General features: G+C 37.2%; 1 protein-coding gene across 6 annotated transcripts in view; it reads left to right on the top strand.

Moving 5' to 3' along the window:
• The window catches only part of LOC145669037 (uncharacterized), a 265,385-nt gene extending 254,444 nt beyond the window's left edge, over window positions 1–10,941 (top strand). For all 6 annotated transcript variants that reach the window (XM_081737386.1, XM_081737387.1, XM_081737385.1 and 3 more), the window contains 2 exons: window positions 3,747–3,917; window positions 6,883–10,941. In XM_081737386.1, the coding sequence (XP_081593512.1) occupies window positions 3,747–3,917; window positions 6,883–8,757 (2,046 nt within the window). In that variant the 3' untranslated portion in view covers window positions 8,758–10,941. The remainder of the gene's footprint in view (window positions 1–3,746; window positions 3,918–6,882) is intronic.
• Window positions 10,942–16,357: the final 5,416 nt, after the last annotated feature.

The following is a 16,357-nucleotide window of genomic DNA, read 5'->3' as shown; positions in this document are numbered from 1 at the left end:
CTTTCACTTGAACCGGAAGATTTCCGCATGTTAGTATCGGATTGCCACAATTCACCTTGCTGAAAGACGTGGTTTATCAGGAGGTCGGACAAGATTCTTTTGAACGTAGCCTGTAGACTGCTTCTAGTCTCAATTATTCCCATATAACAAGACTAGCCATATACATAGTTGGTTCGAAATAAGTTAAAATATCACTAATTGACCTTAAGGGGATAATCGTGATTTAAATATTCGTAAATCAGAAGAGATGTGAAAGTTAAGCGGTAAAATAAATCCGATAATTCCGGAATAAAGAGATTTATATGCAACCTAATGATAGCAATAAAACTCTTTATGTAACATTTTCAAAGCTAAAATTAACAGTTATCTTCTTGAAGAGGGTTTACGGCAACATAGAATATTACAAATCCAATTATTATAAGTAGTACCTCTGACAGCCCTGCATTTCACATCACCATCGCCCTTCATCCTGACAAGTGGGCAATTCACTTACCCACAATGACTTTTCAGGCGTTCCAGTGACATCAATATCTCAGTTTGGGTTTGGGATCATGCTTCGGTGAACCTTGACTATCACCATCAGCAGCTATTAGAGAATCAGAACTTATTTCTGTATTAGATAATGTGGGTAACTATATAGCTTTTCGTCTATAGAAGTCGGAGAGTGTATGGTATTATCGCAGGAAATATTTGATAGTATACATAAAACTTAGATTGTCAGTATTTAGGAGCAACTTTTAAAATAATCAGTTACTGTAAATGTGCTACAGATTAGCCGAGAAAACCCGACAGCCATAGTCGAGTGGTCTGCGGCATTAGGCTGTGGATCCTTTTACTGTAAATGTCTTGCATTCAAATCCCGCTTCAAATGAACGTAAGCCCGATGGTAGGAACCAAAGGACTGTCGTGCCAAGAATTTAATTTGTTTTAATTATCATAAATGCCTTCTTTATTATTAAATTTTACCCAATATTTTCTTTTCAACCAGTTTGCGAAACTCAGAGCTAGCTACTTGTTTTCTTTTTAATTCATGTTCATACTTAGCACAACTAATCACTAAGGAAAAACAATCATTTCAATAAAATTCGCCTCGCGTCTTTCGTAGCTCTAAGTTATTTTCAGCTTTTTTTAAAAAAAAACAAAAAAAAAGCTGAATGGCGTTTTATCACTTTCCCCTCGCTTTCCCTATTTTTTTTCTAGTTTTACCTATGTTTCTTTGCACGGATATTGTGCCTATATGCACGTGCTTAATGTGTTCGTTTACAAAAGCGGGCCATTTCCCTGCCACTATAGAAAGTAGAGTGCCCTGTATCAGAGAAATATTAATTGACGTATGTAAGTGAATATATCTGTGATGAAGTCATAATTTCTCAGTTTTTGCATCGCACATAGTTTCCTCATCCTCATTAATCTCTTCACCCCCGCTTCCTGAATTCCAGTTCTGGTATTCTTTCTTGAGCAAGGCCTATGTAATGGGAGACTGATGTCTCATGTAGGCTTATTAACTATATCATCAGCAATAAAGAAAGTAGGGTTTAATTTGCACTAATTTTAGAACATTACGTTAATTAAATAATAATAATAATACGGAGTGAGCTCAGGCTACTTGTTAGGATTCTTGCTTCGCAATTGGATTAAACCGAGTTCGAATTCGGAGACCAACTATCCTGACTGAGGATTTTCCAGGGTTGTTCCTCAGTTATACTGGGCAAATGCTAGGTTAGTACCTTGATCTAAGGCTCTGGAGACCTTCCTTCCATTCCTTTCCCAATGTTTTCATCAGTTGATTATTAGTGTAAAGTGGCCTCTGAGGATTATCTGGTAGCTTATAGTAAATAAACAATAACGACTTAATATATCTTCACGAAACGTGTGGGTTAATTTAATTATAGCCTTACAGTCACAATAGATAGCTAAAGTTTTAATATTAATTTCCTGACTTTTAAATACTATTTTCATATTGTTTCAGCTTTCAATTTTCTTATGTATGTTCCACCGAGAATTGAACCTGAGATCACATGAACAAATGCGAATATGTTAAATATTTTTGAACACTAATATACAAAACACAAAACGCTTCAATGATACGATGCATGGATATGTTTTGGTTACGTCCTGCAATGTATGATTAAAGAAACCTGGAGGGTGAAGAAGAAATAACAGAAATCTCTTTTATATTTACTCCTTCAACAAACTCCTGACCTCAGAAGGGCAAGCCATAAGTTAGGTAATAAAGTCGTACAACGAACACTTTTATTAATACTAATAATACTACACAACCATATCGCTCTCCTGAAATTCTCGTGTGTATGTTTAAAGATCTACTGTTGTTCCACGCCAACCAGTCTATATTTTTTGTTGTACCTTCGAAGTGAAAGATTTGTTGATGGTTGGACTCTAGTGAGTCAGAAACTACTATTAATAAAGAGTTTGTTTTGTCCAGTATTCCTGCGATTAGAAGGGTCTTATTTAAAAGATATTTCATTTGTATATGAGAAAATAAGAAAGTTTATATAAGAAAGTAAATATTGCAAGGTTAAAATAACATAAAGAACAAAGGTAGCACAAACGTGTTATGGAAACATTTAAAAGCACAGCATCCTACTATATTAGTAAATCCGAAAAAATTTTTGACGAATTTTAGATATTCAATTTTATCATCACAATTTCAGATGTAGGTTTGGATACGAATCAATATCTGAGATTCGGATCCAGATCCGAGATCCGAGTTTCGGATCCAGATCCGAGATCCGGACCCAGATCCGAGATCCGAGTTCCGGATCCAGATCCGAGATCCGAATCTCGGATCCAGATCCGAGATCCGGATCTGAGGTTCGGATCCGAGATCCGGATCTGAGATTCGGATCCGAGATCCGGATCTGAGTTTCGGATCCGAGATCCGGATCTAGGTCCGGATCCGGCAAGATCCGGATCCGGATCTCACTGGATCCGGGATATCCGGATCCGAAAATTTTTGGCCATCCCTAGTCCAGAGTCCGCTGCACTTTTTTTTCTGTCTTCTGACAGCTCCCCAATTGTCTTTATGACAACGAATAATTTCCATTTGGTACGCGTCCAAGTATTATCTGTACACCACACTGCTTGACTTCGGTGTCGAATCTGAGCAGTGTAGCGTGTACCCATCATATGAGAACAAGCTGGGGCCTTGAAAAATTCATTAAACGTCTCCCCATTCTCCATCTGTATATTTTTAAGACATGGAAGTGGAATTTGTTGTTAAAATAAATCCTAAAAGTGGAAGTATAAAGGAACTGTACGTCAGTAACAGATATTAAACTGCACTAATTTAAAAAAAATAAATAAATAAAAATAAAAATAAAAAAAATGCTTTTATACTTCGCTATATTATTTATTTATAATTTCCAAAAATATGAAATGTAACCAACCTACGTTCACTTAATAAATCGCGAAAATATTGGAAGCATTATTTATTAACCTGCACCACACATACGTGTTTTTGTAATAATAATAGTTAAATCAAGCCAGGAAATCAAAATATTGCTAATTCTGTAATGTTGAAATACATTTTCTGGTGCTCGCATAAATGCGAAAACTTTCTAAATTTGAGGTTAGTTCTCACAATCATACAGTATAAATGAATAAATAAAGTATCGATGCTTAACTTCACCAGATTTCTAGAATTATGCGTGGAAAGTAGAGTTAGCAGCAATCAGAATTGTAGTTATGCTATGTTGGAAATCCTAAATAAGGATAATATTTTTCAGGTTTACTATGGCGTTGGTTGGAAGAAGAAATACAAATCGCCAACCGATTTTTGTTTCGCTATCAAGCATCCAAGACTTCAGCAGCCAAAGTCTACGAAGTATATAAAGTTCCTGTGCGCCGAGGATGAGAGCACTTTGGCCCGGTGGGTGATGGGAATTAGGATAGCAAAGGTGAGTTCATACGCTTTCAAGGAATCTCTAGCGTTTTAAAAGCATATACAATTTATAGTCAATTTAGAAATATGAAGAGCTGGGTTGCTTAATTATTTTTATCAAAAATTACTCATTTGTATGTAGAAAAGAAAACTATCTTACGTTACGAAAGGGGGAAAAAAAGCAAGTTTGTTCGTAGTAATTGATTTCGGTAATTATTTGATCATGGAAAGTATATTCCGTCCGGATAAATATAGACTATATATTATCTCGTTTTGACTTTGTGTACCTATTCTTACCATAAATACTGCCCCAAAGTTTTAAGTACATTGACACAAAGTAGTTAGAAGTATTTTAATAGCCTAATAACACGAGTTATGTAGATGCATTATGAACCAAAATCACAAATAATTATTCAAAATATCCACCATTAGCATGCACACAGTCCTTAAGTCTTTGTAGCCACTCATCAATTGCATTACCCAACACATCAACTGGAAAATCTGGAGCTGCCTTCCGAAGAGACCGCTTTAAACTTTCAATATTGAGATGTCTCCTCTTGGAAGCCATCTCCTGCAGCTTGGACCACAATTTGTAGTCCAAAAGATTTAGGTCTGGACTTGCAGAAGGCCAATGTGAAGTGGAAGTAAAGTCTGGAACATTTGCCTCCAGCCACTGCTGGGTTTTCAATGCTTTGTGTGCTGGACTGAGTTCTGCTGGAAGCTGCAATTCTGTCCATGGAAGAGGGTGTTGGTGAGATTTTTGACTAGTCTCTCAAGTACTCTCTCCTGGTACACTATGGCTGACGTTTTGACCTCCTTTTCACTAAATGGAGCTCCATTATGCCTTCGTACCTCACACCCCGCCACACCATGACCCCTCTGAATCCTTGGAGCTCTTTCACCAGCTTCTCTAGAAGATATGTCATTTTGGGCATTGGAAGTCTCCTGAACACTGAAGATCTTTTCATCAGTGAAAAGGATTCGACGGTACCCATTTGCTGCTTAAGTAAGCGCTTTGCTGTTAGGAGCCTCTGGCGCTTCAATTCATTTGTCAGGAGATGTCCTATGCATTGTTTATAACCATGGGGTTCCAGGTCACTGCTTAACGTGCGAGACATTTTCGATATCTTCAGCTCACGGCCATAACTGACTGTTTCCTAACCGGATTTCATTGAAACGTGCCGCCACTGCTTCCACAAGTTCCGGTGTTTGTACTGTGCGTGGTCTTCCTTGGTGCGGACGATCGTTCACAGTTCCAGTCACAACAAAGCACTGGATAGTGCGGTAAACGAATTTTTTACACTAACTTTCAGCTTCTGGAAGGTTTTGAAAATCTTCCCCCGTGATTTGCCTACCTTGTGCAACGCTATCACGGCCACACGATTGTCATATTCGCCCCATTCCATCTCGAACACTTACAACTGACACCTTTACACTTTTTCAGCTCCTCTAGCAATGTCTTACGTTTCATGATGCCGCTCTTGGCGTTCCTTGCTTGTACGGGCGGAATTACAGTCATCCTCAAAAGTTGGAACAGTATTTATGATAAGACTAGATAATTGACCAATAGGTAAAAGGTGGAACAAGGTACAGTAAAAATGTTGCTGTAGTGAACGCCAGTATAACGAAATATTCAGAATTGTGAAATTGTAGACCCATTTTTTTTTCCTATTGAATAGTGTTAAAACTTTTTATTTTATGCAATTTCGAATTTCAGCTATCGACCAATGATATATTTTTTTTAAAATTATATTTACTTTTGACTACAGTGGAAATTCATCCTGTGGTTTATAGTTTTCTTATTACGTTATTTTATTGTTCAGATGATGTAACCGTTTCTCATCCACGGTGGTTAAGCAGGAAGGCGATTTGGATCTTCCCAGTGCAAGACATAAGGCACATTTACTGTACATTATATTCCTTCGTATCTATCGATCTACACGAAAGAATAGTATAATTTTCCTTTCATCTACCATAAAGTGTTTTTTTTTTAAAATTAATATGTTGAAGTAATGTGATCCTGCAATGGATATAACATAGTTTCCGCAGTGGTTTTTGAGAATTGACTGAGACTTATGTAGCTCTCAGTAGAACAATATGGTAGCTTATTGAAGTAAGACAGCTATGAAGAAATAATTTCGTTTTACTGCTCATCTATTGTATTTCATTCGCTTTTACGAATTTAGCCAAACCATTGACATAAAGGCAAGAAATTCGGTGCGTAGGGACTTTTGCTTCAGAGAATACGAATGTTTCATTCATTTGCATGAATCCAATGTAGAGAACCCAGAGGGAAGAGGAATCAAATTTAACAATTTTATCACTGAGTAAATTGATAGGTGAAGTTAAAATATCGAGGAAACATGTTACATAATTATACGTGGAAGACAATAGCTAAGAATAATATCTTGATAAAGCATTTCTGATGCAGCGAAGTCTCAGCGATTGGAGCAACATAATTATTTAATTAGGGTAGCTCCTCTATCTTCGTTTGTTTGTTCTCCCAATTTGAAACTTACATTGAAGCAAATATATTTTCATTTACAAACATCATGGAAAATACAGAAAACATTAAAAGTAAAACAACAGAAAGGTAAAACCTTAAAAAGGGTATATCACAAAACACAAAAGTAATTAAATAAATCTTAATGGAAATTGTAAAACTAGAAAATAAAATGAAAATTGTCGGGATTGAATATATTCCGTCAATTTACGATATTTCTTTCGTTCCAAAATATGCATGAATCCATGCGACTTTATTATTTAGTTAGTATTATTGTGTTGCTAGAATGTAATATAAGGAGTATCTGAAGTTTTTAAGTTTAATCCTGTTATGGAAAAGAAAAGTATTTTCAAATTTAGAATAGTTAATAAAACGAAGATTAATTGAGTTAAACACGGTAGCAGTTGCATTGTTAGTAACTTTTTGTTGTTAAAACAATTTATAAATGACGTTATCTTATATAAATGTTTGATTTCAGCATGGACGCCAGCTGATGGAGAACTACCGGAGTTTGGTGGATGATTTAGCCCAGGAAGACCTCGACATCCTTGCGAACGCCCGAAGTTGTTCCGTGAGTTCCATGGTGCCCAGCAGTCAGAGGCCAAGCCAGGCAACAACTCCAGCTTCAGAAGAAGGAGGCCTGTCTTTGGGCTCCAACCTGGATTCTCTGGAGACCCCTACATGCACCAGTCCCCCTCAGTTCCCAGCGAGCCCTGACGGCTCAGGGATGCAAGGCCTTGGCGACCGACCAACCAGCCTTAGGAGTTCCCTCACTCGACAGGATAGCAACAAGAGCCGTGCGAGTAGTTCCAGTTCCAGTGGATGCCTTAGTGATGGTACGCCATCGTGTGAGCACGCCTTTGAAAGTGACTTCCCAATGGGCACCATTAAAAGGAAGCCTTCAATGAACCCCAAACTCCCCCTAACGTCCATTACGCGGCAGCTTAAGGAAGTGGGAGAAGCTATGGATGGTGAAGTAGACACACGAACAACTAACTCGTCGACACTTCCCTCATCAGGGCAAAGCACGCTGACGAGGGGCGGAATGCGTCAGAGTAGAAGAAGGTCACTGGCAGATGAAGCGACGACCACTACTGCGACCCTCTCTAGACATCGAGGCTCCTTGGATTCCGTACAGAGGACGCCTAGCACACCAGTGAGAGAAGTAATCAGTGTAAAACCCGAAGTGGAAATTGACCCTGCGCCCCTGCTGCCCCCTCCGCCTCCGGAACTGTTGAATGGCCAGACGACTGCTGTTGGTGTGGATGTCCTAGAGAATCTCCCCCTGCCTCCACCTCCACCTGAGATGTTCCAAAGTACACTCAGCCTAGACTCCCTGCCTCCCCCACCACCACCCCCTGAACTTTGTCAGTCTGTGGAGCTTGGGAGCTCAGTTTCCTTAGCGTCTCTGCCTCCACCGCCAAGCCCTTGTCTGGATACGATCCAAAGACGCCGAAGCCCGGAGCTTCCTCCTCTTCCCCCGACACCATGTGAGAGTCCTTCCCCAACACACGGAACTCTGAAAGCGATGAATGGAGGTGAAGTACAGAAAATCGCTCCACGGGTGCCTCCGAAGTCAACTTCAAGACAGGGTTCTCTGTCTCGGCAGAATTCCGAACTAGATGGGACGTCGTCTCACTATGCAGTTCCTCCTTACTTGGCTGAATTGAAAGCACAAACAGTGTCACCAAAGATGCAGAGAAAGTCAGGGACCAATGCTGAAGCTGAGTATGCTTGTGGATCCATATCTAGTCCAATTCCAGTTGCACCAAAGAGCCCCACAAAGAGAAATAAAAAGATCTCGTTCGATGATAACGTGCAGGCTGTTCCCTTAATGCCTCACAACAAAACCTCGTCGCTGAAGAAGCCAACGCCCCCGAAACGGAGCGAGAGCACGCGGTTAACTACCACTAGTCCCCGGAAACTATCTGCTCCAAATTCTTCTGTGACTCCACCGAAGGACTTCTTGAAAGACTTGCAACGAGTGATGCGAAAGAAGTGGCAAGTAGCACAAAAGTGTAAATTAGACTTGACGACTACTCCACATGAAGTGCTAGGTTTTCGTGATCCTCCTCCGCCAGTGGCAGACTATAGGGAGACCAATGTGAGCAATTGGGTGCAGGAGCATTATGGCGGAGGTGGACAGAATGTTTATGAAAATGTATTTATTAGAAACTGTGATCCGTACTCTCGAGACTATGTCCCAAACATACGCGCTAGTACGAGGCATTGTAGTGTAAATAGTGACTATGAAGATACCAGACAATTAGTGTCAATAGCTGCAAAGAAAAAGCCCCCTCCACCACCGCCGAAGAGAAGCGAAACGACGCAGCTGTCCACTCGACTGCATTGAACAACGTTGACGAATACTTACGGTTTAAAAGTTCTTTCTTTTTTTCAGATGAATTTTTCTTATACGATTGAAAATTTGCCAAAGGTTGAAAATATGAAAAGGTGAGCAAGAGGAGAAAAGTTAAGGATAGCCAGTGAATTGATCTTCAGGCACATTAAAGCAAAACATGCTTTTGATCTTGTACACTACACCAGTAAAGTAAATAATAATTAATTCGTAATATTTAAACCAGTAACATTCATAAAGCTTCGAAGAGATCTTAACCATAATAATTGACTTGAAAGATTTGTACATGCTTATCTTTCACCGTACTGTACAAGAAAAATTAAAAACAGTCAACTGATAGGAAAACGTGTAAAATGAAAGTAAGTAGCAAATATATTGGTGAGAAAGTACTTTCATTAGACCAAGAAATAAAAACGAATTTCTCATCAAAATGTAAACTGCTACTTAAGTTTCTTAGTGTGTACTTCTGGTTTTGTGCTGTGATTATACTAGGTATACATCTAAATACCTTTGCGGCCGCACCACAGATTAATGCATAATCGTATACTCCTTCTGAATAACATTGGAACTCACGTGAGAAGCGTGTATTCCATCTGCAGCTAATGTAAATATTAAGCCGCTTTGAGAAAACTCAATATAGCATTAATGTAATATACGCGTACACATATTCATACATCAGTAATCGCAATTAAGAGTGCATGTGCAGAAGATTATTTCAGATTTAGACTTTGTGATCAGATTCTGACATTTATTAAAACAAAATACTAGAACAGTGCGTAGTTAACTATGTAAGATTAGTTTTAATTTCTAGTAGGTAATGATTGGTCATACAATAAAAAGCCTGCGTACGTAATTCGTGTACAGGCTGTGAAGACTGCACGTCTGTAGTCGAGTAATTGTAGCTGTAAGGTGATGAAGTCTTTTAAACTCATGTTAATGTGCCTTAAGATACTTTGTCAGAGCCTTGTGTAGAAACTCAGTAGGTCGTTAATGACAACTGGAAGATAAACTTAGCAATATATTAATGAGTAAATATTCGCAAGGAAAAAGAAGGAACTTTTGAACCGTCGTAAGGGTTTGGGAGGGGCAGGGGACCAGAGGGGGGCGGAAAATGTGTAATTAACTAGAATGAATGAGTTACGAGTCTGAAAATAAACAAAAATAAGTTGAGAAGTGATTGGAGAGAGTGTGTGTGTGTGTGTAATGAATTCTTTATACAAAGATTTTTTTGTTTAACAAATAATAAAGGAATAAATGAATTGTTTACTGTTACAGAAGTTTATTGTATGTGTTTCAGTGTCTATGAAGTGCTGAGTATTCTTTTTTACAAAATATTTGTTACATTTGCATTTATTCTTATTCACTTTCTTCGCAAAAACTGTATAACACTTCCAATGTTGATTGTTGTACGTGAATACATGTTAATCCTTCAGAATTTGTACTTTTTTTAATGCATCGAGAAAGAAGAAACGTTTACACTTAACGGTGTTGTTACAGACAGTTGTACAACTTGTTGATATTACGCAGGGTAATGTAATAAAAAAAAATCACTGTTTAATTCTGATGAAGGAGTGAAATAGTGGTTATGTTACAAATAATATTTCTTAAAGGAGTTTTGTGCATTGCCTGTGGTGTACTTCACTTCTATACTTCTTTTTTTTTTTTCTTTCTCTTGAAGAATCTTTATCCTTGATGAAACAGTAAGTCTAAATCCTAAATAAACTTGATCCTAATGTTCACTGTTTTCATAATCTTTTAGACGAAATCTATATAATGACTTGACTAATTGGAAAACTGAGGTGGGTTGGACAGAATTCAGGACTTGACTGTTAATATGAACATATATATATATGAGTTTGTGACATTTGAATGAATGAGGGAGTGAATGGATCCTAGAAGTATACCTCAGCTGAAGTACTTAGCTCTTTATCGCTGTAAACACTTCAATTGAATGTAGCACTCTTGTTAATCTATGATGATTGGAATGCCTTTTGAAACTACTGACGAAAGAACAAAAGGTGGATTAAGTTGCAATATTATTATTTATTAATAGTTGAAACAATGTGCCATTTGTATTCTTGTATTGTCAATAATGTACAGTTGTATATGTAACAAAAGAATTCTGGACAAAAACCCTGTACGTAAATGGTGAGGAAAGAAAACATAAAAATCTAAAAACTAATATAGTTTTATTTAATATCCTACACAAATTATTATGGTGGTAAATTATTATGGTGGAATACTTAATCAAGTAAAGTGATTTATTTCTTTCAGTGTTGTATAGCATACGTTTATTTTTTGTAGTAAATTGGATAACTTTACTTCTGGTTAATGGACACCAATGAAAATCATTATTTACCCATAAGGAGAGGTGTCTATACAGAAAAGTTAACACAAATTTAATTACTCAGAGCTCATGTTGTAATTACATACATTATACAATACGTACATCAGTTATAATATAATCTAATATTATATTCTTTTATTGAGAGTTCGAATTATTGGGGGTTTTGGGAACAGGGTCATAAAAGAAATGTTTCTGATTCAAATTTTGTTGTAAAACTAACGACCTGTGTTCCTTTCAAGTTGCAGATGATGATGCAAGTCCCAAGGGTAAGAAATGTGAATTTGTCAGGAAAAGTGAGAAGTTGTGCATAGATCACTTGTGTCTACCATTTTTACTCACTGATTTTTTATTTTTTTTTTTTATTTTTATTTTTTTTTATTCCTACCAGAAAGAAATTTATTCGGGACAGAAAATAATAATTTTAAGTTCATTTTTCGTGTCTTTGGTAAAAACGTTTTGTGGAAAAGGGATTTTCTGTCTATTATACCTGAGATTTAGTAAAAAATTCCAGAAAATAATTTCTGTGCCAAATAAATACGAACTAAGAATAATTCATGTTCGTTTTGAAGAAGTTACTAAAACGTTTTTTGGGGAAAAAGAGGACTGTCCGGACTTGTCATGTGCCCGAAAACGGGACGTTTTGCCTGGAACAATTTTGTCTATTGCGCGGTCAACTTTACAAGTACATGAAATCTTATTCAAGTTCACATATTTTCCTGAGTTTTACTTGCGTTTCTCACAATCTTTTTTTTTTTTTTTTTTTTTTTTTTGGGGGGGGGGGTGATTCCAAGATGAACATCCACACACGCTCTTTTCATGCCACAGAGTGATCAGATAATTTACTCTTTGTATTATGAACGTGCTATTTTATTTACTTCGTTAATATTTAATATTCTATTAACTGTACTGTTTCGGTTTTTCCTGATACGTTTTTATGCCGATCTGGGCAGCTTAGCTTAGAATTTGTATTGCACTATTTCGTGAGCGTGGTAAACATGATAAGGTTAGAATCCTAAAGATTTCTATGAAGAGTTATAATATTGTTCTATGTTGTATAATAACAGATGCTTTGTGAAAACACTGTAATAATATTAAATCTACGATTATTGTACTTTAAACGTCGATGATTACACCTGTCATGAATTTTCAAAACATTTAAGTGTTAACATTATATAGTACGTACTTAGCCAACTTACTACGAAGTAATATTATAACTGTTATTCAGGGTATCTACTGCACAGGAAAGTCTCCAAAAAGTCACGAATTTAAGGTGTTGGTCACGCAAAAATACTGCTGCTGAGTAGAACAACTTATTTTCTATATTTTGCTAATTAATTTAAATGCTGTTCTACTCAATGTTTTTAATCCGATAGATCAAAAATGGCGGATATGTCATATATACTGGACATTGAATAGTTTATTTTCATTGTAACGTCTTTGCATAAGTTACTGCTGCGACAGGGGTTTCTCAAACCGGCCTTTCAGCTCACTTTTTTCCCAGAATACTTTGCGGTCGGTGATGTCATGTGGAAGTGTCATTCGAGAGAAGCAAGAAAGGAATTGTGCTAGGTAGTAGTATATAGTTTGAAACGTGGGTAAATACTATATAAAGTGTGTTGTAGTTGGTTGTAATAATAAAACAAGCAATGAGAACTTACCCAAATATGAGTTTCATGCTATAAGCGGTAGACACTTTTAATGTGAATAATGCTCGAATATGATTTTTCTTTTAACGAGAGGGTTATCGGAGGGATTTAAAAATTTAACTCCTGCAAACTGCAAACTTTTACGATCTGATGCTGTTCCCTTTTTATTGGTACCAAACTGGCATGGAACTCATATTGTTCGGATCTCACGTTGATCCATGTCTCATACAGCCTCGCTGCTGAAGGACGCCAAATTCTAATCCAACCACGCATATCTATTCTCAGTGTTAATATATATATATAAAATATGGAGAGTATTGGAAACCTCTCGTGTAATCCAAGCTTCTACTTCACTTCCTGAATATTGATGTTTGTATCAAGAATGTTATAAAATAGAGGATCTGCCCATACGTATGTTCATCATATGAACTCAATGAAGCCAAAAAACCAACCGAGCATCGTCTGAGCCGGTACGTCTGATTGGCTTCTCACTTTTCCGCCATGACTGTTGGCTCGGAACATTGTGATCTTAGTGGCTGGGAGTGGGCAGAGTAGGTGTGGCGAAGCTGTGACGTATGGCTTCACGATTTTGTTGTATGGGCAGATCCTCTATTTTATAACATCCTTGGTTTGTACGCTCCAGAATAGATATAGGCTTTGAACGAGTCAAGTGAGAAGCGTAATGTCAGACCGGTAGGCAAAATGAACTCTTCGCTGATACCTACCTATGATGTGACAGACAGGTAGCCAATCAGAGTGCTATACACAGACTGAGGCTATCTGTTATTTTATATACCTTGCTCCGGCACAAATGGGAAAGTTTTGGCGGCAATCCTTTTTCATGTGTAGTCGAGTGTTCAAAGCTTGCTTCGGTGGTAGCGTTCTATTTACAATAGAAGATTACCGTAATGAACTTACGGAATACCAGCGTCATAAATTATATGTTCTTTGTCAGAAAAAGAGCAAGATATTTCAAAACCAGGATCTTTGAAAGTTGATGTAGTGCCTACTCAGATTTCTTCTGATTTAAGTTCATTTGCCACTTCAGAAGTTATATTAAAAACAGAAGTCATGTGGGCAATAAATAAGATTATGTCGCATTCTTCAGCACGAAGTTGTGCCAGAGACAGTGTTTTATTCCCTTTGATGTTCCCTGACAGTATAATAGAACAGAAATTTCACAGGCAAGAAGACAAACGTTCGTACACGGTAAATTTTGTATTTTTTTTATTTATTTATTTATTTATTTTTTTTCAAGATTCTTAAGTAAAGAAGTGCGTACTTGTAAGTACGGTATGCGCCAAAATAAACAGTACTCAAACTCGCGCATCTCGAACACGTGGTTCCGTTTGTCGACGGGGCATAGCTCGAGCTACACGTGTTTGCAGTAGTGAAAAGGAAGTTGTGTTTTGCAGTTGTTGGAAATTGGTCTCTTGACGGAGGAAAAGTATTCATAGCATCAACTGAGCATTATTTCCGCTCATACGGAAGCGGTAGTGAAGGTGGACCGAGTTTGAAAACGGTGGCAGAGCAATTCCGAGAGGAGTTTAGTAAGATGGGGATGTTAAAGGAAAGTGTGTTCAAGTGTGAAGATCCACCAAGAATTGCGCCTACATTACGTGAGTAAATCATCTCCTTTTGCAGGAGTCTCCAGCAACCTTTGTTTTACGATATGTTATGCGTGAATGATATGAACTGTCTACAGCGAGGCGGTGCACACTTTGAACACTTACATTACGCATACGTGCTAACTCATCACGCTAATAGTGTATGTATGTATGTAGTGTGTATGTTAATTTTTTTGAGGAGAAATAAACTCACAGATGACAATAATGTAATTTTGACACATACCGTACTTTTGTTTATCTGTTAAAGTTTGAATAAGGTGAGTGTAATGGGGCAAATTGATATTCTCGTTCGGTGCTGGAATACTTCAATTCAGGAAATATCAATTTGTTACTTAACATCAGTAATTTTGAGCCGTTCAAGTTGTTCTAATCTGTTGAAAGCTTTCCATGAAGGTATTCTTCAATTAGGTCTCTTAGCAAAATGTATATTGCAAATTGCAACTGATGGTCCACATATTAACATCAAGTTCTTAAGTGAAACGATCAATGGAATCATCAGATTAAATAAAGAGGGCAAAAATGTATATTGCAAATTGCAACTGATGGTCCACATATTAACATCAAGTTCTTAAGTGAAACGATCAATGGAATCATCAGATTAAATAAAGAGGGCAAAAATGTATATTGCAAATTGCAACTGATGGTCCACATATTAACATCAAGTTCTTAAGTGAAACGATCAATGGAATCATCAGATTAAATAAAGAGGGCAAAAATGTATATTGCAAATTGCAACTGATGGTCCACATATTAACATCAAGTTCTTAAGTGAAACGATCAATGGAATCATCAGATTAAATAAAGAGGGCAAAAATGTATATTGCAAATTGTAACTGATGGTCCACATATTAACATCAAGTTCTTAAGTGAAACGATCAATGGAATCATCAGATTAAATAAAGAGGGCAAAAATGTATATTGCAAATTGCAACTGATGGTCCACATATTAACATCAAGTTCTTAAGTGAAACGATCAATGGAATCATCAGATTAAATAAAGAGAGCAAAATTGTAACAGATGCGGGTAGTGAACGGTGGCTACAAAACAGTACACAACTTTTCTGCGTGGAAAATTAACGAGTTTTTGAAGGCTTTGTATTATTTCCAAGATTTCCTATCTAGACGATCACAGTATACCTCTGTAACAGGTTCATCATTGTTTCCTCTGAAAATGTGTTCAATCAGATGGGTTGAGAATATAAATGTAATTGAAAGAGCATTATATATGATACCCTATTTGAAAAAAAAAATATTGAGTTTGTTTCAGCTAACCCACCTGACACAGTAGCTTCTCCGTTTTGAGCTCTTGTGTGAAAGATGATTTACTTCCTGGTAAATTACCGTTTCGTCAGTCGGTGGCTGTTGAATTACAATCTTTTTTTGATTTTCTTTTAGACGGACAAACCTTTGATGCCATTCTTGTACAATCCGGAGCAAAAAACCTGCAACATGAGCATGTAAGTTTATTGTGAAACTATGCCTAACAGTCTAGGGAATCAACATAATGTCTAAGTGACACGAATCACGCCAGGAGAAACCTCGGCGTCCTACTCTACACACTTATTTTGGAGCAAACAACTTCGTCGTTTCACAATAAACTTACATGCTCATGTTGCAGGTTTTTTGCTGCGGACTGTACATTGAAATGTATTCAATACTTTGAAATATTGGCAAGCGATTTTTGAAGGGAGAAGTTGTGAAAGCTGTTAAAAATTCTGGACAGATGCTCCCAGTGGATGTGAAAACCAAAGCTAGCTTATTACCAGTAAGAGATACTGACACTGGATTTGGAGCAAGATAAGCATGTAAAGGTTTGAAAGACATAAACATAATTTCCTTGAAACGTTATTGCATGGACTTCTGGAGTGCTATATTTGAAAAACTAATCAATGTCCTGTACGTAATAAAATAATAAAGAAAGCAATATGTTTGGCACCATCAGTTATGCTTAAGTCAGTATTGAGCAATTGTCG

Source organism: Thermobia domestica, chromosome 13 (genome assembly GCF_964235325.1).
Source record: "Thermobia domestica chromosome 13, izTheDome1.hap1.1, whole genome shotgun sequence".
NCBI classification, from domain to species: domain Eukaryota; kingdom Metazoa; phylum Arthropoda; class Insecta; order Zygentoma; family Lepismatidae; genus Thermobia; species Thermobia domestica.
This window is presented reverse-complemented; position numbering and strand designations above follow the sequence as displayed.